Below are 25,643 nucleotides of genomic sequence, written 5' to 3'. Positions count from 1 at the left end.
ATCAGGCAAGACACACTTGTCCTTTTCCTGCCCCGGGCCTCTCGAGGCTTTCCACCCGACAGACTCGAGATCCCTGAACCATGGCCCCAATTCTGTGTCAGGGTCAGCGTGTGATTCAGATCCTTCTAAAAAAATTTGGGGTTAAAACCAGGCCCAGGACATCCCTGGCAGGAAAGGCAGAATTTTTACAAACTGGGCCAAAACCATAAGCAAAAAGTAAACACAAGGGGGCCAGCGCTGTGGCATAATGGGTAAAGCCTTTGCCTGCAGTGCCGGCATTCCATATGGGTGCCAGTTCGTGTCCCGGCTGCTCCACGTCCTGTCCAGCTCTCTGCTGTGGCCTGGGATAGCAGTTGAAGATGACCCAAGGCCTTGGGCCCCTGCACCCACGTGGGAAACCTGGAAGAAGCTCCTAGCTTTGGATTGGCCCAGTTGTGGCCATCTGGGGAATGGACCAGCAGATGGAAGACCTCTCGGTCTCTCGGTCTGTAACTCTGCCTTTCAAATAAGCAAATCTTAAACAAAAAAACATTCTAAAATGGTCATCCTGACTCCTGCTGCTCCCCTTGTCCTGTTCGTGATGTATCCAAATGGAGCAGCAACCACTGCTGCTGGTTGTGGGGTGGGGGTGTACAGAGGGAGACCCAATAAAACTGTGGGTGCCACTGGACAGCGAAGTGTGTGCTGGGACCCGGAGCACATACTCACGATCCTTTTGCTTTTCCAGGCCTGGAGTCCCTGCGGGACAGCGCCCATTCTACCCCCGTGCGTTCCTCCTCCCACGGGGACACCTTCCTGCCTCACGTGAGAAGCAGCCGGGCAGACAGCAACGAGCGGGTGGCCGTGATCGCAGACGAGGCCTACAGCCCTGCCGACAGCGTGCTGCCCACCCCAGTGGCCGAGCACAGCCTGGAGCTGCTGCTGCTCTCCCGGCAGGTCAACGGCGCGACCTGCAGCATCGAGGAGGAGAAGGAGTCTGAGGCCAGCACCCCCACTGCTTCAGAGGTGGAGGCCCTCCGAGGAGAGCTCAGGGCCCTGTGTCAGGGGCACGGCGGGCCGGAGGAGGAACAGGTGAATAAGTTTGTTTTAAGTGTCCTCCGTTTGCTCCTTGTGACCATGGGACTCCTCTTTGTTTTGCTCCTCCTCCTGATCATCCTTACCGAGTCTGACCTTGACATTGCCTTTTTCCGCGATATCCGCCAGACCCCCGAGTTTGAACAATTCCACTATCAATACTTTTGTCCCCTCAGGCGATGGTTTGCCTGCAAAATCCGCTCAGTGGTGAGCCTGCTCATTGACACCTGAGAAGGCATGACTCCTCCCCCAAACTAGCCAGGTGGACCCAGGAGCCCGGCTACCGTTCCCAGCAATGGGACCCATCGCGGAACCATCGGCACACACACCAGGTCCTCCTCTCATGACAGAGTCCACCGCAGCCTAGGAGGGTTGTTTCTCAGAAGAAAGGGACAGGCTCACGCCCTGTCAACCCAGCTGGGAAACTCATTTTCTTCAGAGGGTCTTTCAAGAAGGCTCAGCAGTTCTGGTTCTCATCCTTCGATCTGCAGGATAATTTTTGGTTTTGAATTTTGAGTTTTCATAGATGTGTATTATTTTGAAAAGTATCAAATAAAAATAATTTATTTTGCTACTACTGGTGATCACAGAAGTGTCGCCCAGCAGGTGGGGGCCCGAGTTGGAGACTAGAGAGCTTTGTCCTGGTGCTCCCTGGAGCAGGGACACTCGCAGGGGCGGGGTAGGCCAGGGGTCTGCACAGCGGGGACTGCCCAGGTTTCCCTGCCACACAGAACTCTTACAGCAGTCACCATCCGTGGAGAATGATTAAATGGAAAGTTGCTTCTTATGATGGTCTGAGTTGGATTTTCTTTTGTTTTTCCAAATCTGAGCAGAGAAGGGAAGTCTGTCCCCTTAGACCGGAGCCTAGTGGGCAGCACCGGGAGTTGTCTATAATGAACTTAGACTTCTGTGACTTTTTTTTTCTTCTGAAGAACCTCAAGACTTTTATAGTGCTCCAGGGGCGTTAGTGCCACAGACCGTGCTGTCAGAACTGCTGGACAAAGTGTAGCCAACAGAAACCAGAGCTGAGTTACCTGAGAGACTGGGAATTCACAGAGCAGTGCTTATTTTGTACACAATGCCCCCACCCCCGCAAAAAAGACCAATTTATATTTTAACAAAATGTTATTTTCTTATCAATTCATATTTTGTTCTTACTTTACAAATTAAGAAAATAGAACCTGATGAACTAAGTGATTCAAGAAAGAAACCAACCCTGAGAATGAAAAGCTTCAGAAAATAGAATTCCATGGTCAATGAGCAGCCTTGGAAGGGACCAGGAAAACAATCTCCTTAAATAGGATTTCCAAGAGATGCCTACGAAAGACAAAAGGTGAACATGGCAGAGACCAGCACTTAGATGTAGAAATGCTGCCCCCTAGGGTCACTCGCTGCATCAGCAAAAGAAGTTCTAGGAAAGCCCTTGCCCGCCTTGCTGGCGGAGGCCTGGAAGGTTGTGTGAGCTCCGAACTCCTTAAAGCAATCACACACGAGATCTTGTTTTCATCTCAGGGAGAGATTTCTAGGTCATCTGGGGCCTGAGGATTGATTTAAGGATGGGCAGGGGACTTATTCCTGAGACCCACACTACAGTGGAGCAGCTGTGATGTCTGAAAGCCCCAAACACAGAAGAGAATGAGTCACTTGTAGATTCTGTGTCCTGAGATGGCAAAACCATGTCTATTTAGAATAGATAGTAGCTGTGGAATAGTCAGGGGGAAGAGAGGATTTGCAAAATTGTAAAGGAAGATGCCCTTCCATCTGCACCAGAGGTCAGCGAACTTCTTTCAAAGTGCCAGAGAGGAACCAGTGTCTTGCTTTGGTTTTGCGGGCCATACTCTGGCACAACGACTCATCTCTGCCATCATAGCACAAAAATGGCCATAGCTGATATGTAAATGAAGGAGCATGGCTGTGTTCCAATCAGACTTTACAAAATCAGTTGGTGAGCCGAATCTGGCCTGCAGGCCATAATAAGTTAGCTCTGAGCTAGACAATAGAGCTGGTCCTTGCCAATATGGCGGCGGCGGCAGCAGATCAGCTGCACTTCCCAGCCAGCGGGAAAGACCGAGGACCCTCCCCAGTGGAGACATCAGAGTTGCTTGTTTAACGGGTGCTCAACCAACCAACCAGCAAAGAGATGTTCGATGCCAGGAGGAGCAAGATCAAGTACCGGAATGCTAAAACAAGACCAAAGCTAAGAAGGCAAGAGGGCCTGTCTGGTCATTTCCATACCAGCAAAAATCTGCATGGAATTACAAACATCTATTGACCAAGTGACAAGACAAACAGAGGGAGATCCTGGTGAAGGTTAGGGATCACTTAAGACCTGCGAGCCACTGCCACTGGTCATCTAAGAGCCAAGGCTTGATTTAGCATGGACTAAAGTGAAAAACAGACCCACAGATGAAAAGGCTGTTAGGAAACAGGGGGCTGGTGTGAACCTGGACATGGACTTGTCTTATGCAACATAGCAGATTACCTTTTAGTGTAGTGCTCCTACCTCAGTCTGTAGAATACCGTGTTTCTATGCAGTGAGTGACAGCCTCGACTCTGACCTTTCATACTCACAGTAGGGAGAGATGCAGTATCCTATTTCCTGGTGTGTTCCTCGTGTCCAGAGTCAACAGTACAGCCGTCCGTACCATTCCCAAAGCTCAATTTTGCTCTCTGAACAAACTTTAGGATTTTTTTCCAGGGTTTAGCCCAGAAAATGTGGAAAGAAAAGTTTCCCTCAATTTGCTTTCAAATAGAACTTGAATAAGAAACTTTCTTTGTTGGTGACTAGTCTATTTTTTTGGTCTCTCCCCACCATTAAAAGTCATTCAAGTTTTTAACCTGGTTTTACTGTGTTCTATGTCTCTCATTTTTCTCTCAAAAATTATAGTTTTAGATCATTGTAGAAAAAGCAATGGTTTTCACAGCTTCATCTATCAGAAGAAATAAAACTCTTACTAAAGAATAGTGTACTGCATCTTTAAGCAGTAGAAGGTTAAACTACCTGCAAATGTGAATTTCTTAGTTTCATTAAAAATATATAGTTGTTAACCTTTCGTGTGCCAAAACTCTAAGTTACATTTTCCTTCAAAGCAATGTACTTTTTTCTACACATGTAGTTGTAGTTAGCATAAAAATCATTGGTGCCATGGAGATTATTTTTAAACTTAAATAAATATTTAAATATCATGGAGCGTGGACTCTTTTTTAACTTATAGCTTGTCTCATATTTCTTCCCTTCCTTAAAGTTACCAACACAGAAATGAAAGGATATTGGGGGTAGGAACGGCAACACTGTGGTGTAGTAGGCTAAGCCTCTACCATATGGGCGCATGTTTGTGTCCCGGCTGCTCCACTTCTGATCCAGCTCTCTGCTGTGGCCTGGGAAAGCAGTAGGAGATGGCCGAAGTCCTTGGGCCCCAGACCCATGTGGGAGACCTGGAAGAAGCTCCTGGCTTCCAATTGGCTCTAGCCATTGAGGCAATTTGGAGAGTGAACCTGCAGATGGAGGACCTTTCTGTCTCTCCCTCTGTCTGTAACTCTACCTCTCAAATAAATAAATCTTTAAAATATATATATATGTGTATATATATATTTTTAATCAGTGGGGTCTCCACAGCTGACTGCCACACATGACAAGAATCACATAAAAACTGTTCTGCTTACATCCGCTGATTATTCTTGTCCTCCCCCCAAAAATACCATTAGAAACTGAGAAGCTATAAATGTGGAATAATTTCAGAGATAAATTGGACCTCACTTTTCTGATGAGGAAAACCAAGCAGGTTGAGTGAAGGTCACACACAAGTACCGCGTGCTGGCACAGAGGCTGTGACTCTCCCCATCAACCCTACAACTCCTTGCCTTCTCCCTGAAAAGGCAACTCAAAGGCCAGAACATTAACACAGGACTCAGGCAACTCAGATGCCATTCCCGTCCATCTACATTCTCTCCTACTCTTACCAAGTCTGTCCACCCAAAAGGAGAGCGCTCTGCTTCTTCCTTGAAGTCACGTGACAAAAGGCTGAGCATCACAATGACAACGACTTCCAGAGAAGGTTTTTCCCAAAGGGAGGGAGCAGTCCTGACACACACAGTGACAGCTATAATGGAGTCTCAAGGAGAAGTGCCTTTCAATACAGATTACGGTTTAAGAATGTCCTAAGGGAAACAATTTTCCTTTATATGCTTTCTAGATTAAACAAGTACTCCATTAGAAAGCTTATCACCAAGAAACAAGTCCCTGCTCATTCTCCTTCCTTCCTGCATTGCCTCAAGAATATATATATAACTCTATTAAGGAAAATTGGATCTATATAGATAGTACAGCTATATGAAGCTAACGCTGCTAACGTTGTAAAGGACAAGGAATTAACTGCCAAGTATTCACAGCTTAAATGATGGTACTAATTTGATACAGTTTTCAACTTCATTAAAAAAAAAATGCACACAGTACTAGCCACTCTAGAACCCGTGAAATTGGTATAGAAAAAGGGAAAAGGAACCTAAAGCCTTCCTTTACTGTTTCCTCAACATTTTAAATATAACTCAACTTCTCTTACCTTTACTTTCCATTTCCATTTCATACATTAGTGTTGCATCTCACATATCAATTCCTCTACTTTGGCACCTAGAAAATAGAAAATTCTGGGCCTCTGTTGCAGCGTAGCAGGAAAAACTGCAGCCTGCAAAATAAGCAACCCCGGGGCCAGCACGGTGGCATAGTGGATAAAGCCACTGCCTGCAGTGCCAGCATCCCATATGGGCGCTGGTTCGAGACCTGGCTTCCGATCGAGCTCTCTGCCATGGATTGGGAAAGCAGCAGAAGATGGCCCAAGTTCTTGGGCCCCTGCACCTGCTTGGGAGACCCAAAAGAAGCTCCTGGCTCCTGATCATCCACAGCTCCGGCCGTTGCAGCCAACTGGGGAGTGAACCATCAGATGGAAGACCTCTCTCTCTGCCTCTCCTTCTTTCTCTGTGGAACTCTTTCAGGTAAATAAATAAATCTTTAAAAAAAAAAAAAAAAAGGCATCCCATATGGGCACCTGTTCAAGTCTCAGCTGCTCCACTTCCAATCCAGTTTTCTTTTAATGGTCTGGGAAAAACAGTGGAAAATGGTCCAAGTGTTTGGGACCCTCCTACCCATGTGGGAGACCGTGAAGAAGCTCCTGGATTCAGCTTGGCCCAGCACCTGCTATTGCAGACATCTGGGCAGTGAACCAGTGGATAGAAGATCTCTTTAATTCTTTCAAATAAATAAATAAATCTTTAAAAAAAGAGAGAATTCCTATTCCTTATAAACACCCACAACCAATAAACTAGACCTCAAAGCTTAAGTTTAATTAAGAGAAGATAATTATTTAGAAAAAAAAGTATTCTTCAAAGAAATTACATATCACTTTATTTCTGTCATACAGAATTATGAGAAGATAATTCCTCCTGAGAATTCAATAGCTGAAGCTATCTACAAGGCTTTCAGGAGTAGCTTGGCAATGAACAAGCTGGACAGATGTCACTCGGTAACATTAGTCACTGACACAGCAGTTGCCCTTCCCAGGCACAGACACGTTGAACTTACTATAGCTTCTGAAAAGAAAACATTATAAAGAAATGCCAGGGCCGGCGCCGCGGCTCACTAGGCTAATCCTCCGCCTAGCGGCGCCGGCACACCGGGTTCTAGTCCCGGTCGGGGCGCCGGATTCTGTCCCGGTTGCCCCTCTTCCAGGCCAGCCCTCTGCTGTGGCCCGGGAGTGCAGTGGAGGATGGCCCAGGTGCTTGGGCCCTGCACCCCATGGGAGACCAGGAAAAGCACCTGGCTCCTGGCTCCTGCCATCGGATCGGTGCGGTGCGCCGGCCGCAGCGCGCCGGCCGCGGCGGCCATTGGAGGGTGAACCAACGGCAAAGGAAGACCTTTCTCTGTCTCTCTCTCTCACTGTCCACTCTGCCTGTCAAAAAAAAAAAAAAAAAAAAAAAAAGAAATGCCAAAAGTGGTATTTTATAACACTTCCCTCAGATAGGAACGAAGGTCTTCATGTAACAGGCTACTGAATCTTCTGGAGAATTTAGGGACAGGCTGTTTGGGGGAGACACTGTAAGGCAGGGGATTAATTCTTACGACTCAACTGTCCCACAACAATTAAAAAATATTTTACACTCGAATATACATAAACATATATACCTACAGATAGATATATACTTATGTAACTAAGTTGTACAAAGCAATACTTACTAGGTTTGCTGTTCGTTACGAATTCTTTCCTTTTCACTTTTTAAACACTAGTCATGACTACGAAGCTGACTGCAAGAGAAGAGAGCTGCAACTCCTAGGCTAGGAAACAGCAGCCTGGGGCAGAGGGCTCACAGCAGACACAGCCTGAGCCCGGCGGGCGGGCAGGAAAGGCTCAGCAGACAGACGCAGGCCTTGCCCCAGGGAACCACAGCTGCTCGGCGTTTACCTTGCGCTTTGTGGAAGAGTTAACTTAGAGGCTGCGCGCAAAAAGGTCTCCTTGGTTAAACTAAAAAAGTTTCTAAGCCACTGAAATAGATGACCTTTCAGGACTTCTTCCAGTGTGAGTCTAGAAATAAATATCCTGAATTAGAAAATAAATCACAAATCTAAGTATCACTATGGAATCACAACCTGTCATCAGATCACAGAAACTTTTAACAGTGATCATTCAAAGGCTTGTAATGTATGTCAGACTCTCAACATACTGCCCAGTTAAGTGCTGAACACATCTCAGCCTCTGCTCAAATCCCCCCACTATCCTGTACAGAAGGCCTCCAAGCTGCTCCCTCATTCAAAGTACTTTCCGTTCATAGGTCTTATTAATAAAGCAATTTAGAGTCCTGCATGTACCCTGTTGATAAGTTAATACACTCAGTCACTGGGTCACGAGGTTCCTTAGCCAGTTACCCCTCTGAACAAATTGCTCTTCCGAAACCAAAAACTCAGCAGCTTTCTTGATCCATGAAAACATGTATCTTCCCACTGGAATTACCTCCAGCCAAAATATACCGAGTCGGGTGCATGGCGTTGATGGAACACACAGAAGCAAGGCACTCTCCACCAAAAAAAGAATGCACACTCTTCCCTGTCTCGTGAAAGACTTCTACCCGCCGTGGGTGGGCCATGCTGCCAACTACGATACAGTCTTCTTGTTTAGGGTCCCACACGGCCTGGAACCTCGTCAGCCATCGCCCAGTGATAGTGTTGTGCCTGTGTAGGGGGGAAAACACAATATTTTTTAAAAGGAAGAGTTAAATAATTCAAGGTGTCATTGGGCAGAGGGGAAAGTGCTAGTTCTCCCTGCCAAGCTTTTTCTCATTCATTTATGGAATTATCACCAACTTTATTTCAACCTCTTTACAAACTGAAACTCAGGAAAGAGACATGTCTTCCTCATCTTTGAACCTCAGGCACTGAGCTCAGTGGTTTGTGCTCGGACGTGGTCACTCTGTGTCTACTGAAACAGTGCCACTTTTGCCCACTGTTCTAGCTCAGTGGAACAAGGGGAATTTTTTCTGTGGGAATCCCTTCCCCCGTTTTTTTAAGGACAACCCAATAGAGAAAGCTCTAAAAATAAATCTACTCTTTCTGCCTCAGCCTCTCTGAAACTCAACCTTTCAAATAATTCTTTAAAGGGGGGGGGGGGGGGCTGGCGCTGTGGTGTAGTGAGTGAAGCCACCACCTGTAGTGCCGGCATCTCATATGGGTGCAGGTTCGAGTCCCAGCTGCTCCACTTCCAGTCCGGCTCTCTGGATCTCTCCTTGGGCCCCCTGGACCCACATGGGAGACCCAAAGAAGCTCCTGATTTCAGATCAACACAGTTCCAGCCATTGCAACCATCTAGGGAGTGAATCAGCGGGTGGAAGATACCTCTCCCTCCCTCCCTCCCTCCCTCCTTCTCTCTCTCTCTCGTCTTTCTGCCTCTCTGAAACTCTGCTTTTCAAATAAATAAACATTTTTTAAAAAAGAAATCTATGATCTAGGTTATTTCTTATTTTAACAAGATCTACTTTCCCCTATTAGCAATCCTCTTATAACCAAACATGAAACTGTTATATCCCCTACAACTTTAAAATCAATACATTTAGGCTCCGAAGGAAAAGAAACAAAACAGAAGAGAAATTAGAAAACATCTGGAGACAAATGACAATGAAAACACCACAACAAATCAAAATTTATAGGATGCAACCAAAACTGTGCTAAGAAAACACATTTTTATGTTGTTGTTTTTTTTTTTTTCTTTTTCTTCTTTTTTGACAGGCAGAGTTAGTAAGAGAGAGAGAGAAAGGTCTTCCTTCCATTGGTTCACCCCTCAAATGGCTGCTACAGCCGGTGCGCTGCGCCGATCCAAAGCCAGGAGCCAGGTGCTTCCTCCTGGTCTCCTATGTGGGTGCAAGGGCCCAAGCATTTGGGCCATCCTCCACTGCACTCCCTGGCTACAGCAGAGAGCTGGACTGGAAGAGGAGCAACCGGGACAGAACCTGGACCCCAACTAGGACTAGAACCCGGGTTGCCAGCGCCGCAGGCAGAGGATTAGCCTAGTGAGCCGTGGCACCAGCCAGAGTAAACACATTTTAAAAGAACAAAGATCTCAAATCAACCACCTAAATCTGCACCTCAAGGAACTAGGAAAAGAACAAACTAATGGGGACAGTGCTGTGGCGTAACGGGTAAAGCCACCACCTGCAGCGCCAGCATTCCATATGGGCACCGGTTCGAGTCCTGGCTGCTCTGTTGAGGTGGATTCATTCTGAGAGGAAGAGTGTGGTGGGGGCAAGAGGCACGGAGTCACCACACAGACCCAGGTGCCAGCTGGGTGAAAGCAGGCCACAGGCTAACAGCCTGCAGACTCGTTTATTTCAGTTGGTACAGCAACTTAAATAGCCAAGGCAGCCAAGGCAGCCAATCCGATCAAGGGGCGGTCTATGCCCTAACCAATCATAGCCTGCTGCCAGGCAGGTTCTGTTGCCACGTGGTTTCGGAAGCCATCCAATCACGGCCTGTTGCCAGGCAGGCTCCGTTGTCATGTGGTTTCCAAAGGCATCCAATCACAGCCTGTTGCCAGGCAGGCTCTGTTATCAGCAGCCATCTTGGCATGACCTTCTTTTTTCACCACACTGACCCCCTTCCAATCCAGCTCTCTGCTGTGACCTGGGAAAGCAGTGGAAGATGGCCTAAGTGCTTGTGCCCCTGTACCTGAGTGGGAAGACCCAGAGGAAGCTCCTGGTCCTGGCTTCGGGATCAGCACAGCTCCGGCCACTGCAGCCAATTGGGTAGTGAACCAGCGGATGGAAGACCTCTCTCTCTCTCTCTCTCTCTCTCTACCTCTCCTTGTCTCTCTGTATAACTCTGATTTCAAATAAATAAAAAACAGGGGCTGGTGCTGTGGTAAGGTGGGTAAAGTCGCTGCCTACAGTACCAGCATCCCATATGGGTGCCAGTTCGAGTCCCAGCTGCTCTACTTCCGATCCAGCTCTCTTCTATGGCCTGGGAAGGCAGTAAAGGATGGCCCAAGTACTTGGGCCCCTGCACTCATGTGGGAGACCCACAAGAAGCTCCTGGCTACAGATCAGCACAGCTCTGGCCGTTGTAGCCATTCAAATAAATAAATAAATAAATAAGAACAAACTAAAACAAAAGTTAGCAAGAGGAAGGAAATAAAGACTAGCATTGAAACAAATGTAATAATAATAGAAAAAATCAACTAAAATAAAATTTGGTTTGTTAAAAAATCAACAAAACCACAAACCCTTAGCTAGATTAAGATAAAAAGAGAGGGGCTGGCATTGTAGTACAGCAGGTTAAGCCTCTTCCTCCAACACCCAGCATCCCATGTAGGGTATTGGTTCCAGTCCTGGCTGTTCCACTCTGATATAGCTCCCCGCTAATGCACCTGGGAAAGCAGCAGCAGATGGCCCAAGTACCTGCACCCCTGCCACCAACATGAGAGACCCAGATGGAGTTCCAGGCTCCTGGCTTTGGCCCAGTCCAGCCTTGGCCCTTGTAGCTATTTGTGGAGTGAACCAGTGGATGGAAGATCTCTCTCGCGCTCTCTCTCTCTCTCTCTTCATTCAGCTCTAACTCTTTCAAATAAATAAATAAATCTTCAAGAGAAAATTCAAATAATATTAAAGTAAAGGGGGAACATAATGATGCCGACAGAAATAAAGAAGATTATCAAAGAACAAGCTGGATAATCTAGAAGAAATGAATATATTCTTAGAAATATATAATCTATCAAGACTTACCAAAAAATATCACAACGAGCTTATTAAGGAGTTACAAAACTGATCAACCGCCTCCCAACAAAGAACACCCTGGACCTTATGGCTTCACTAAAGAATTCTACTAAACATTTAAGAATTAACACCAATGCTCCTCAAACTCTTGAAGAGGAAGGAACTTATCCAAACTAATCCTGAAGCCAGTGTTTCCCTGACACCAAAGCCAGACTAAGATACAAGAAAACTATAAACCAATATCCCATCAAGGATACTGATGAACACTGATGCAAATCCTCAGCAAAATAATAGCAAACCAAATTTCACAGACATTAAAAGGTTTATATATCATGACCAAGTGGAACGCAAGGATGGTTCAACATAACAAAAATTAAGGGGCTGGTGCTGTGGTGCAGCAGGTTAACGTCCTGGCCTGAAGCGCTGGCATCCCATATGGGCGCCTGTTCTAGTCCCGACTGCTCCTTTTCCCATCCAGCTCTCTGCTATGGCCTGGGATAGCAGTGGAAGATTGCCCAAGTCCTTGGGCCCCTGCATCCATGTGGGAGACCCAGAAGAAGCTCCTGGCTCCTGGTTTCAGATTGGTGCAGCTCTGGCCGTTGCGGACATCTGGGGAGTGAACCAGAGGATGAAAGACCTCTCTCTGTCTCTACCTCTCTCTGTAACTCTGTCTTTCAAATAAATAAAATAAATCTTTAAAAAAAGATCAATACACCACATAAACTGAATAAGGACAAAAGCACATGATCATCTCAAACGATACAGAAAAAGCATTTGACAAAATTCAACACCTCTCCACAATAAAAACACTCAACAAATTAGAAGGAAACTATCTCAACATATCAAAGTCAGGATCAGCACTATGGTACAACAGGTGAAGCCACTACCTGTGGCACCAGCATCCCATATGGGTGCTGGTTGAAGTTGCAGTTGCTCCACTTGCAGTCCAGCTCCCTGCTAATGTGCCTGGGAAAGCAGTGGAGAATGGCCCAGATACTCAGGCCCCTGCAGCTACTTGGGAAACCCGGAAGAAGCTTCTGGCTTTGGCCTGGCCCAGCCTTGGCCATTGTGGCCATATGGGGAGTGAACCAGTGGATGGAAGATCAATCTCTGTCTCTGCCTTTCTCCCTAACTCTTTCAAGTAAGTAAAAAAAAAAAAAAAAACCAGGATATTAAAAGCCCACAACTAACGTAGTCAAAGACTAAAACCTTTCCCTCTAAGATCAGGAACAAAGCAAAGCTGCCCATCCTCCCCACTCTATTTGACATTGTACTAGAAATCCAAGTCAGAGCACTTAGACAAGAGAAAAGACAGCCAAACTGGAAAAGAAGTAAAACTATATTTACAGATATCATGATCTTATATGTTGAAGACTAAAAATTCCACATATTAGAAAAAGAGAAAAACCAGTTAAAACAAACTTATGATTTCAACAAATCTGCAGGATACAGAATCAATGCACAAAATTAGTTATGTCTATACACTATAACAGTGTCCCATCAAAAAGAACTAAAGGGGCAGACGTTGTAGCATGGCAGGCGAGGCTGCTCCCTGCCACACTGGCATCCCTTATGAGCACCGGTTCCTATTTTGGCTGCTCCACTTCCAATCCAGATCCCTGCTAATGGCCTGGGAAGGGCAACCAAGAAAGGCCCAAGTGTTTGGGCCCCTGATGCGCACCTGGGAGACCCAGATGAAGCTCCCAGCTCCTCGCTTCAGCCTGGCCCAGCCCTAGCCACTGAAGTCATGTGGGGAGTAAACCAACAGATGGAAGATCTCTGTCTCTCCCCTTTCCTTTGTAACTCTCAATTTTAAAATAAATGGGGGCTGGAACTTTGGCGTAGTGGGTAAAGCTGCTACCTGCAGTGCCAGCATCCCATTTGGGTGTCAGTTTGAAACCCGGCTGCTCCACTTCCAATCCAGCTCTCTGCTATGGCCTGGGAAGGCAGTAGAAGATGGCCCAAGTCCTTGGGCCCCTGCACCTGCATGGGAGTCCTGGAGGAAGCTCTTGGTTTCGGATTGGATCAGCTCAGCTTCGGCCATTGCGGCCATTTGGGGAGTGAACCAGCGGATGGAAGACTTCTCTCCTTCTCTTTCTTTGCCTCTGCCTCTAACTCTGCCTTTCAAATACATCATCATCATCATAATAAAAAAAGTAAAATAAATTATTATCTTTCTTAAATAAAAAGAGGAAATTAAGGGGGCCAGTGTTGTGGCATATTACCAGTTAAGCTGCCAGTTGCAACACTAGCAACCCACATTAGAATGCCAGTTTGAGTCCCGACTGCTGCCAGTGCACCTGGAAAGGCAGCAGAAGATGGCCAGAAAACTGGAGCCCTGCCACCCATGTGGGAGACCTGGATGGAGTTCCTGATTCCTAGCTTTGGCCTTGTCCAGCACTGGCTGCTGCAGGCATTTGGGAGAGTGAATCAGCAGATGGAAGAGTCAGTTTGTCTGTCTGTCTCTCTCCCCGTCTCCCTCCCCCCCCACCCCCCACAGTTGCTCTGCCTTGCAAATAGATCAGTCTTTTTAAAAATGAATTAAGAAAACAATACCACTTACATTTCTATGGTTTGAATAGGATTTGGCCCCCAAAATCATGTGTAAGTTCAAACCCCAAAGTTTTAAGTCATAAGTTAATGGCACTACGAGGATGGAAACTTAATCTAACTATAGTGTTTAAGCAGTGGGGCCCAGTGGGGGATCCCTATGTCACTGGGGATGTGTCCTCAGAAGGTAGTTCTCATGTGACTTCTTATTAGGAGATTATTATAGAAGCCTAAGTTTCGGCCCCTGCTCTCCCTCTCTGCTTCCTAGCCCACCATGTGAGGCTTCCTCCACACACACTCCACCACTGCCATCCACTGCCCTCACCAAACACCCAACGTGTGGGGCCTCTCGATCTTGAACTTGAACTTCCAACACTATGAGCTAAATAAACTCCCTTTCCCTTCGTAAGTACCTTGTCACAGAAATTTTGGTGAAAGAATCAAAAATTAATGTAAGCATCAAAAAGAATAAAATACTTAGGAATAAACATAACCAAAGAGATAAAAGACTTCTGCACTGAAAACTACAAAACACTGCTAAAAGAAATCAAAGTTATGAATAAATGGAAAGATGTCCCATATTTATAGAAGAACTTAATATTGTTAAAATGTCAAAACAAATCTATAGATTCAATGCAACTCCTATTAAAATCCCAATGGCATTTTTTTGCAAAAATAGAAAAACAAATCGAAAATCATATGGACACCGAAGGGACTCCTTATAGCCACAGCAATCTAGACAAATAGCAAAGTTGGAGGCCTCACAGTTCCTGATTTCAAAACATAATACAAGGGGCAGGTGCTGTGGCACAGTGGGTTAAAGCCCTGGCTTGCAGCGCCTGCATTCCATAAGGGCACCATTTCAAGTCCTGAATGCTCCACTTCCCATCCAGCTCCCTGCTAATGCACCTGAGAAAGCAGCAGAAGGATGGCCCAAGTCCCTGGGACCCTGCACCCACATGGGAGACTCAGAAGAAGCTCCTAGCTCCTGGCTTCAGATTGGCTCAGCTGTAGTCATTGTAGCTATTTTGGGAGTGAACCAGTGGATGGAAGACCTCTCTCTTTCTTTCAAATAAATCTTAAAAAAAAAAAAAAAAAAAAAAAGTAGCGGCCAGCACGGTGGCTCAGTAGGTTAATCCTCTGCCTGTGGCACTGGCATCCCATATGGGCGCCGGTTCTAGTCCAGGCTGCTCCTCTTCCGATCCAGCTCTCTGCAATGGCCTGGGAAAGCAGTGGAACATGGCCCAGATGCTTCGGCCCCTGCACCTGCACGGGAGACCCGAAAAAAGCTCCTGGCTTCGGATCAGTGCAGCTCCAGCCGTTGCAGCCATTTGGGGAGTGATCCAGCGGATGAAGACCGTTCTCTGTCTCTCCCTCTCACTGTCTGTAACTCTCTCTCTAAAATAAATAAATAATAATAAAAGTATAGGCTGCAGTGCGCTGGCCGCAGCGGCCATTGGAAGGTGAACCAATGGCAAAGGAAGACCTTTCTCCCTGTCTCTCTCTCTCTGTCCACTCTGCCTGTCAAAAAAAAAATTAAATAAAAGTATACAAAGTAACAGTAACTAAAATAGTATGGTACTGGCATAAAGAGAAACATATAGACCAGGGAAACAAAAGAGCCCCCAACTAAACCTCACACATGTGGTCAAATAACTTAAACAAGAGTGCCAAGACCACACAATGGTCTTTTTTTAAAAAAAGATTTATTTATTTATGGAAAGTCAAAGTTATACAGAGAGAGAAGGAGAGGCAGAGAGAGAGAAGTCTTCCATCCGCTGGTTCACTCCTCAGTTGGCTGTAATGGCCAGAGCCAATCTGAAGGCAAGAGCCAAGAGCTTCCTCCGGGTCTCCACATGGGTACAGGGGCCCAAGGATTTGGGCCATCCTCCACTGTCTTCCCAAGGCCACAGCAGAGAGCTGGGTCTGAAGTGGAACAGTCGGGACTTAAACCAGTGCCCATATGGGATGCCAGCACTGCAGGCGGCGGCTTTACCCACTACCCCACAGCACCAGCCCCCATTCAATGGTCCTAAGCTGTCACCTGCAGGGCCAGCAGCCCATATGGATGCCTGTTAAGAGTCCCAGCTGCTCCACTTGCAATCCAGCTCTCTGTTAATGCATTTGGGAAAGCAGTGGAGATAGGGCCCAACTGCACCCACATGGGAGACCTGAAAGAAGCTCCTGGCTCCTGGCTTTGGCCTGAGCTAGCCTTGGCAGTCTTGACCAGCTGGGGAGTAAACCAGCAGATGGAAGACTTCTAACTGTGTCTCTCTGTCCCCTCTACCCCATAACTCAGCCTTTCAAATGAATAAAATAAATCTGAAATGTTGAACCAGAGGCTAGCACCAGGGGAACTGGAGAGACGCTGGTCAAAGAATGCAAAATTCCAGGGCCGCTGCAGTGGCATAGAAGGTTAAGCTGCCATGGGGCTGGCACTGTGGCACTGTCGGTTAATGTCCTGGCCTGAAGCACCAGCATCCCATGTGGGTGCTGGTTCGAGACCCAGCTGCTCCACTTCCAGTCCAGCTCTTTGCTACGGCCTGGGAAGGTAGTGGAGGATGGCCCAAGTCCTTGGGCCCCTGCGCCCATGTGGGAGACCTGGAGGAAGCTCCTGGCTCCTGGCTTATGATTGGCGCAGCTCCACCCGTTGCAGCAGTTGGGGAGTGAAGCAGCAGATGGTTCTCTCTCTCTCTGCCTCTCCTTCTCTGTGTAACTCTTTCAAATAAATAAATAAATATTTTTTTTAAATCACTAAGAGAACAGATTTTTAAATGTTTGCTTCACAAAAAAACAACAGGCACGTGAGGTAATGCATGTGTCAATTAGCTCAATTTAGACATTCCACAATGTATACACATTTCAAAACATGAGTTACATAATAAATATAATTTTTGTCAAATAAATCGTTTTTATGAAAAATAAAGAATAAGCTAGAACAAATAAAGTTTGAAAAGAGAAATGAAACAGGAAAAAAATCCTGAAAAAGCAAAGATATGAAAGAGGAAATGTAGCCTCTGTAACTATAAAACTTGGAAGCCAAGAGTCAATATCTATCCATCATACATCCTGTCCCCAAATGCATCAATACTGACAGAGAGGGATATTTAGAAAAGGCACTCAGTTACATTTGATGTAAGATACACACATTTAGGTTAGCAGGTACAAGAAGAAGGTACTCAAAAAGAAAAAAAAAAAAAAGATGCTGTTGGGGAAGCCCTCTAGGCTCAGAATAAACAATCAGAAATAAACAGAGCTTCAGACAACCTCAACACCAAGGGAGTAGTTACTGTCCTCTTTAATAAGGTAACATGAGTAATTTAGGTCAGAATAAAGTCATTAACCTTAACCAAAAATAACCTCCACCTGCAGAGAATAGCCACTGACTCAAAGAGATTGAACCTCTTTATAGACACAGGAACCTGGATAGGACCTAGAAACTGGGACACTTACACAATGTAATACAGAAACAGGACTGGTACATCACATGGATGTCAGTCTCACATGCCTGCCCTCCAACAAAGAGCCCGCAGTAATCCACAGTCTGCAGCAGGTGGACACCTACCTGATGGTGGTGAGGAGCGCTATCTGAGAGGATAAACAGCTGCTGTCAAAGATTCTGCAAAACAAAGATCAAAGATAGAGTTAAATACACTCTTTTTACTGCTTCTAACAAATTTTTTTGAAATAACATCAGTGTATTTACCAAACTTCTCATTGTTTCATGATATGAAATAAGATTATTTTAAAATATGTTAAGATCGGGCTCCAATAAACTTCAGCTAATAAACTAAATTACAAAGACTGTTGTAAAATCCATTAGTTAGAATTCACTTGGGAATAATTTATTTAAACAGTATGACTCCAAAGTTAAAAAGGGATCATTTGGATTCAGAAATTACATTCACATTCACGCGACATAAACAGGAAACATGATCTAAAAGTGTATGCATGTAGCAAGAGCAGTTTCCCTGAGACTCATCTGAGGTAAGGGCCTGACAGTCTCACTTCAGGGGTTGATCAGACTGAGACTAGTCAGCAATAAGAAGAGGAGTTCATGCGGAGTAGCTGATGTGGAATCCAGAATCCTCCACTGAGGACCACAGCAGGAGGAAACTGACCACATCACTACCTCCTCCTCCTTTGCTTTGTGCCTTGATGTGACAACATGGCTTCTTGGCATTAGAGCTTAATAATCAGACTACTACAAAGCCAAATCACTAATGGCTAATGAAACAAGAATGAACTCTGTACTGTAAATGAGTAGGAATGAGAAATACACAGCTCCTGAGACACAAGAAACCTCATGGGTAGTAAGAGGACACAGAGCAGCTGCTCCCTGGTGACCTGCTCTCTTACTGTAACACCTGGTAACACTCACAAACTGCTAGAAACTCCGGGAACCCACCACACACCACAGACTGTGCTCTTCCCAACAGGCAGAAATCAGGAGCCATTCTGGAGCCCAGCCCACAGCATACACTCAAGAGATACTCTTCAAATGAATAATAAATAAATTTCAAAATCACCTAAGGTAAAACTCTCGTAAGCTGAAGGGAACTTTGAACTTTAAAAATGATCAGTGATTCTAGAACAAAATCATTTTGTGTTTTTGGTCAACTGGTTTATATTACATTTTAAAATCCATTTTTTTTAGGAAGGAGCTCTAAAAAGCTAAAATCCTAGATCCATAAAACTCTAACAGTTTGTACAGAAGCCAAATTTCTGCTGTTTTTTGCCTGCCCACGATCTGGAACTCTGCAATCTCCATTCAACATTTCACTTGTAGACCTCACTGTCCCCAGCGTAGGAACTTCTCCCTACAGTAAAGTTATCTCCGTTGTGAGACACCACAGTCTGGTTTCACTGGGGTCTCTGGGATTCTCCAGGGTAGCTACAGATCTTCTCTGCCAGCTCAAGGAAATTCCTAGGACCCCAAAACTGCTGAAAACCCAGTAAGTATAGGTCAAAGGTCACCAGTCTTCAGGAACCTGGATATGGCTCCAAAACAGTAAAATTAGCACTTAAATAGGGGACAGCAGTAAGCCAACTTCTGGTTCATTGGCACAGCAGCTACTGACTCCAGATTCCTTAAAAACACATTTCTGCCTTCTCAGTTTACCTCAGCTTACAATCAGCACTTGTGGTCACCACTCTGTTACCAGTTAGAGGTGAAAAGTAGGCAGAAGCAATGCTCTTTGTATGTTCAGTCAAAGAAATCAAAGGCTGACTTCTGGGCTTCAGGTGCCTTGCATCATAAATGTGAGTATCACTGCAATGGGAAGAGAAAGGATCAGTGTTGCCACAAGACATGTAGTGAGCCTGCAGAGTAGGGCCAAACATAAATTAGACCCTCAACTACTTGCTACACCAAAGAACATTCAGGAAAGAATTCTCTCATCTTCTGCACAAATTTTACAAATACTGGTATAGATAACACATAAAACATCAGAAAAATTCCACAACTATAGTATATGTATGTATCCTGTGAGTGTACATACATACAGACATAGAGACAAGTTTCTAAATGGTTTTCCAATCTCTCCAAGAAACAAGGTACCCAAGCCAACAAATTATGGATCACATATAATATTCTTCTGGTTGTTAAAATTTTCTTCTCACAAGAATAGAATACATATAATGTTAAAAACAAGAATGTGTGTTTCCTTCAATACTTTCACTATTAAATCCAAAAGGACTTCTCATTTAAAAAAAAAAAAATCACACTCAGGGTTGGTGATGTGGTGCAGGTTAAGCTGCCACCTGCATTCCTATTAGAGTGTAGGTTTGAGTCCCAGCTGCTCCACTTATGATCCGTCTCCCTGCTAATGTGTCTGGAAAATCAGAAGAGGATGGCCTAACTTCTTGGGAACGATCACCCACATGGAAGACCCACATGGAGCTCCTGGCTCCTGGCTTAGGCCTGGCCAAGCACTGACCACTGCAGCCATTTGGGGAGTAAATCAGCAGAGAGAAGATCTCTCTCGATCTCTCTCTCTTACTCTGCCTTTCAAGTAAGTTATATCTTTAAGAAAAAAATTACACCCAAAAAACCCTTCAATCAGTGAGGAAAAGAAAATTAATTGGTCTTTGGAGTATCTAAAAAGTCAGATGTCTTTAACTACCAAAGTAAACCATAATTTGGGATATTAAAAGCCCTAAATTGGGGCAAGTACTGTGACAAAACAGGTTAAGCCACTGCCTGTAGGGTTTGCATCTCTTATCAGAGTGCCAGTTTTAATCTCGGCTACTATGCTTCCCATTCAACTTCCTGCTAATGCACCCTGGGAGGCAGCAGATGGTGGCTCAAGGTGTTTGGGCTCCTGCCACCCATGTGGCAACACTCGGATGGAGTTTGATTCTTGGTTTCAGCCTGGTCCAGCCTTGGCTACTGCAGGTATTTGGTGAGTGAACCAATGGATAGAAGATCGATCGCTCTCTCTCCCTCTCTGCCTTTCAAGTACATGAAATTAAATCAATAAATATTAAAGAGAGGTCTAAATCATAAAACTTTGTGAAAAACATACCTCAATCCTGCAGTGATGAAATACTGTCTGTGTACTGGGTGGACATGAACAGTTCTTATTTTTCTCATAGAAGAATTGATGAGTTTCTCACAAGAAGTTCCAGGTGTCCGTCTATCCACGAGTGACATACTTCCATCCCAGTGTCCTACTATTAGAGTGGAGGCATCTTCTGCCAACAAGTCAAAGGAGGAAAAGCTACTCCTTTCATTCCTATATACCTATGGGTATAGATAACAATCAGTTTATGTAACACTCTCCATTTAAAGAAAGTCAATGCATAAATTCTTTGGTAAAAGTTATAACACAATTTACTAAAATAATTTCATTTATCCTCCCAAAAGCCGCAAAAGAAGCAGAAGGCAAAAGGGAAACAACAACACTTACCAGCTTTGAGATTTGCCTACAAATAACTCATCCACCCATGTCAGGGCTACATTTCAAATCTCTTCCATCCAATAAACTTCAGTTCCAGATCTACGCTGTAAAACTCACCAGAAAACGAACTGAGTATGAATTCTACCCAACTGAAAATATATCGGGGCCAGCGCTGTGGTACAGCGAGTAAAAGCCAAAGCCTACAGCACCGGCATCCCATATGGGCGCTGTTAGGAAACTGGCGCAGTTTTAGCCAGGTGGCCACATGGCCCAGCCACCTGAGCCAGGCTCCACCCCCATCCTAATGGAATTCCTGCTCCTGCTTCCCTGCCCGCCCTCAGGCAAAGTTTTAAAAGGGCCTGTTCCTGAACATGTGCTCTCTCGGTTCTTCTCTCTCAGCTCGCCTCTCCTGCCCTCTGCTCTCTTCTCTCCTCACTAGCTCCTCTCCTCTCTCTTTCTCTCTCATACTGTCTTTCTCTCTTTTTCCTTCGCCGCCCCTTCACTCTGGTCTGTAGGGTGTTCCCCAATAAACCCTTTCCCTTACTCCGATGTTCGGTGTGTTTTGCGACGGCTAACATTAATTTATAACAGGCACCAGTTTGAGTCCCAGCTGCTCCACTTCTGATCCAGATCTCTGCTCATGTGCCTAGGAAAAGCAGTGGAAGATGGCCCAAGTCCTCGGGCCCCTGCAGCCGCATGGGAGACCAGGAGAAGCTCCTGGCTCCTGGCTTCAGACTGGTGCAGCTCTGGCCATTGCAGCCAACTGGGGAATGAACCATCGAATGCAAGACCCCCCCACCGCCTCTCCTCCTCTAACTCTGTTTTTCAAATAAATAAATCTTAAAAAAAAAAAAAAAAAAAAAAGACTATGTAGGGACTGGCGCCGTGGCATAATGAGTAAAGCCGCCACCTAGAGTGCCAGCATCTCATATGGACACTGGTTGAAGTCCTGGCTACTCCACTTCCAATCCAGCTCTCTGCTATGGCCTGGGAAAACAGAAGATGGCACAAGTCCTTGGGTCCCTGCATCTGCATGGGAGAACTGGAAGAAGCTCCTGGCTTCAGATCAGCACAACTACAGTTCACTTGAGGAGTGAACCAGCAGTTCGAAGACCTCTCTCTCTGCCTCTCTGTAACTGCCTTTCTGATAAATAAACAAATAAATCTTAAAAAAAAAAAAAGACTGTATATAATATCAGTCCATTAGTGTAAAAAAGAGAAGGAAGGGGCCAATGCTGTGGAGTAGTAGCCTAAGCCTCTGCCTGCTGCGCTGGCATCCCATATGGGCGCCTACACCGGCATGAGACCCAGAAGCAGCTCCTGGCTTCGGATCAGCTCAGTTCTGACCATTGTGGCCATTTGGGGAGTGAACCAGCAGATGGAAGATCTTTCTCTTTCTCTGTAACTCCACCTCTCAAATAAATAAATAAATCTTAAAAAGAGAGAGAGAGAGAGAGAGAGAGAGAGAGAGAGAGAGAGAGAGAGAGAGAAAGAAACTGTATCTAGGAGCATATGCTTCTAAGTATATGTGTACTTTCTGTAAGCAAACTCAAGCCAAACAACAATGGTAACTTCTGGAGAATGGTAATAGCAGGAGGGCAGATTTACTTTGCAAATCCTTTTTTTTTTTTTTTTTTTTTTTAAACAGGCAGAGTAGACAGTGAGAGAGAGAGACAGAGAGAAAGGTCTTCCTTTTCCTTTGGTTCACCCCTCAATGGCCACTGCGGCCGGCACGCTGTGGCCAGCACACCGTGCTGATCCAAAGCCAGGTGCTTCTCCTGGTCTCCCATGCGGGTGCAGGGCCCAAGCCCTTGGGCCATCCTCCACTGCCTTCCCAGGCCACAGCAGAGAGCTGGCCTGGAAGAGGAGCAACCAGGACAGAATCCAGCGCTGACCAGGACTAGAACCCGGGGTGCTGGCGCCACAGGCGGAGGATCAGCCTATTGAGCCGCGGCGCCGGCTTGTATATCCTCTTTACTATAAATATTTTGTCATGAATATGTATTACTGCTATAATTTTTAATTACATATAATCCACAGTACTACCACTTTGGGCTCAGGGTTTATATACGTAAGTAACAAAAAATAAATATCTGCATCAAGTAAGAGAGAATGACAGTTCTTATTGCTGAATCATGAATTACTACAGACTTTTAGTAACAAGTATTACTACAGACTAATTAATAAATTAATATACTAAAGTCATGACAACTCCCACAAACCCAAAAAAAGCCTAACACATATAAATGAAACTTGAAGTTTGCAGTCAATATATTATATTAAAATGGTTGTGAGCAGGAGCTTTGGAGTTAAACTCCAGCACAAACTCTACTTCTGCCATTCATATACTTGAGCTAGCTGGTAAACCTCTCTGCCTCAGTTTTCCACATTTTAGATGATGGTAACTACCTATTTCATAGGGTGTTACAAGGCTCAATAATATAAAACATATTAGAGTTAGTGCCTCGCATAAGGCAACTGCTCAATCAGTAATATCATAAATAAGTCACTGATACAACAGCATGAATGAATCTCAAAAGTATTATGCTAGGCTGACTGTGGGACAGGAGGTTGAGCCCTGAGTTGTGATGCCTGGCATCCCATACTGGAGTGCTGCTTAAGAATCCTGGCTGCGGGGCCGGCGCCATGGCTCACTTGGCTAATCCTCTGCCTGTGGTGCTGGCATCCCGTATGGGCACCGGGTTCTAGTCCCGGTTGCTCCCCTTCCAGTCCAACTCTCTGCTGTGGCCCAGGAAGGCAGTGGAGGATGACCCAGGTGCTTGGGCCCTGTACCCACATGGGAGACCAGGAGGAAGCACCTGGCTCCTGGCTTCAGATTGGCACAGTGTGCTGGATGTAGCAGCCATTTTGGGGGGGTGAACCAACGGAAGGAAAACTTTTCTGTCAAAAAAATAAAAATAAAAAAAAGAATCCCGGCTGCAGAGACCTGTGCTGTGGCACAGAGGGTTTAAGCCCTAGCCTGAAGCACCAGCATCCCATATGGGCACCGGTTCTAATCCTGGCTGCTCCTCTTTTGATCCAGCTCTCCGCTATGGCCTGGGAAAGCAGTGGAAGATGGCCCAAGTCCTTAGGGCCCTGTACCCACATGGGAGACCCAGAAGAAGCTCCTGCCTCCTGACTTTGGATCAGCTCAGCTCCAGCAGTTGCAGCCAATTGGGGAGTGAACCAATGGATGGAAGACTTGTCTCTGTGTGTCTCTACCTCTCTCTGTAACTCCATCTTTCAAATAAAAAAAAAAAAAACTAAACTAAAAACAAAATAAAAATAATCTGGCTGCTCTACTTTCCATCCTGCTCCCTGCTAATATGCCTGGGAAAGCAGCAGAAAAGGGCCTAAGTGCTTGGTCCCTGACATCAGTGATGGAGTTAATGGCTCCTGGCTTCAGCCTGACCCAGCCCCATCTTTGCTGCCATCTGGGGAGTGAACCAGTGGGTGGAAGCACTCCTCATTCTCACCACCCTTACCCTCCCCAACTCTGTCTTACACATAAATAAATCTTTAAAAAATAAAAAAATAAAAATGTGGGAGCCAGCACTGCGGCTCAACAGGCTAATCCTCTGCCTGCGGCACCAGCACACAGGGTTCTAGTCCCGGTCGGGGTGCCAGATTCTGTCCCGGTTGCCCCTCTTCCAGGCCAGCTCTCTGCTGTGCCCCGGGAGAGCAGTGGAGAATGGCCCAAGTGCTTGGGCCCTGCACCCCATGGGAGACCAGGATAAGTACCTAGCTCCTGGCTTCGGATCAGCGCGATGCACCGGCTGCAGTGGCCACTGGAGGGTGAACCAACGGCAAAAGGAAGACCTTTCTCTCTGTCTGTCTCTCTTACTGTCCACTCTACCTGTCAAAAAAAAATTAAAAATAAAATAAAAATGTGGGGCCGGGCCAGCGCCACGGCTCACTGGGCTAATCCTCCGCCTTGCGGCGCCAGCACACCGGGTTCTAGTCCCGGTCGGGGCACAGGATTCTGTCCCGGTCGCTCCTCTTCCAGGCCAGCTCTCTGCTGTGGCCAGGGAATGCAGTGGAGGATGGCCCAAGTGCTTGGGCCCTGTACCCCATGGGAGACCAGGAGAAGTACCTGGCTCCTGCCATCGGATCAGCGCGATGCGCCAGCTGCAGCACGCCTGCCAGCCGCGGCGGCCATTGGAGGGTGAACCAACGGCAAAGGAAGACCTTTCTCTCTGTCTCTCTCTCTCACTGTCCATTTTGCCTGTCAAAAAACAAAACAAAACAAAACAAAACAAAAAAAAACGTGGGGCCGGCACTGTGGCGCAGCAGGTTAAGTCCCAGCCTCCTATATGAATGCGGGCTGGAGTCCCAGATGCTTCACTTCCGATCCAGCTCCCTGCTACTGTGTGCTTGGGGAAGCAGCAGAGGATGACCCAAGTCCTTGGGCCCCTGCACCCATGTGGGAGACCTGGAAGAAGCTCCTGGTTCCTGGCTTCCGATTGGCTCAGCTCCAGCCATTGCAGCCATTTGGGGAGTGAAGCAGTGGATGGAAGACCTCTCCGTCTTGACCTCTCTCTGTAACTCTATGAAATAAATAAATCTTCAAAAATAAATTTTAAAAAATATACAAAAGTATACGCTAGGTGACAGAAGCCAGATACAAAAGGCTACAAACCAAACGACTGTATCTGCACAGTAATCTTATCAGTGGTTGCCACAAGGGAGGAGGTTGACTACGAAAGCTCATGAAGCAATTTTAGAGGGAAAAGGGAGAAATTCCCTTCTCCCACTGGGTGGTGATTATACAGGTGCAAACAACTTGCTAAAACTCATAGAACCAGACACCTAAAATGGTCAAGTTTACGGTAAGTAACTTCTACTTTAACACAGCTGACTTCAAGGCACAGG

General features: G+C 45.9%; 2 protein-coding genes across 8 annotated transcripts in view; one reads left to right on the top strand and one right to left on the bottom strand.

Moving 5' to 3' along the window:
- FRMD5 (FERM domain containing 5) overlaps window positions 1-6,098 on the top strand; it is a 383,107-nt gene extending 377,009 nt beyond the window's left edge. For 3 of the 5 annotated variants that reach the window (XM_089310229.1, XM_089310225.1, XM_089310226.1), the window contains one exon: window positions 728-6,098. In XM_089310229.1, the coding sequence (XP_089166355.1) occupies window positions 728-1,305 (578 nt within the window). In that variant the 3' untranslated portion in view covers window positions 1,306-6,098. The remainder of the gene's footprint in view (window positions 1-727) is intronic. The other 2 variants (XM_089310227.1, XM_089310228.1) reach the window with 1 other exon arrangement.
- Window positions 6,099-6,455: 357 nt separating this feature from the next.
- The window catches only part of WDR76 (WD repeat domain 76), a 67,001-nt gene continuing 47,813 nt past the window's right edge, over window positions 6,456-25,643 (bottom strand). For 2 of the 3 annotated variants that reach the window (XM_017347914.4, XM_051821754.3), the window contains exons 10-13: window positions 20,397-20,614; window positions 18,992-19,141; window positions 17,435-17,488; window positions 6,456-8,290 (exon numbers count right to left, since the gene is read on the bottom strand). In XM_017347914.4, coding sequence (XP_017203403.4) covers window positions 8,023-8,290; window positions 17,435-17,488; window positions 18,992-19,141; window positions 20,397-20,614 — 690 coding nt within the window. In that variant the 3' untranslated portion in view covers window positions 6,456-8,022. The remainder of the gene's footprint in view (window positions 8,291-17,434; window positions 17,489-18,991; window positions 19,142-20,396; window positions 20,615-25,643) is intronic. The other variant, NM_001171318.1, reaches the window with a different exon arrangement.

Source organism: Oryctolagus cuniculus, chromosome 12 (assembly GCF_051225735.1).
Source record: "Oryctolagus cuniculus isolate XC-2025 breed Fujian yellow rabbit chromosome 12, ASM5122573v1, whole genome shotgun sequence".
Taxonomy (NCBI): Eukaryota; Metazoa; Chordata; class Mammalia; order Lagomorpha; family Leporidae; genus Oryctolagus; species Oryctolagus cuniculus.
The sequence above is the reverse complement of the archived record's forward strand: the minus strand, read 5'-3'. Positions and strand labels throughout refer to the sequence as shown.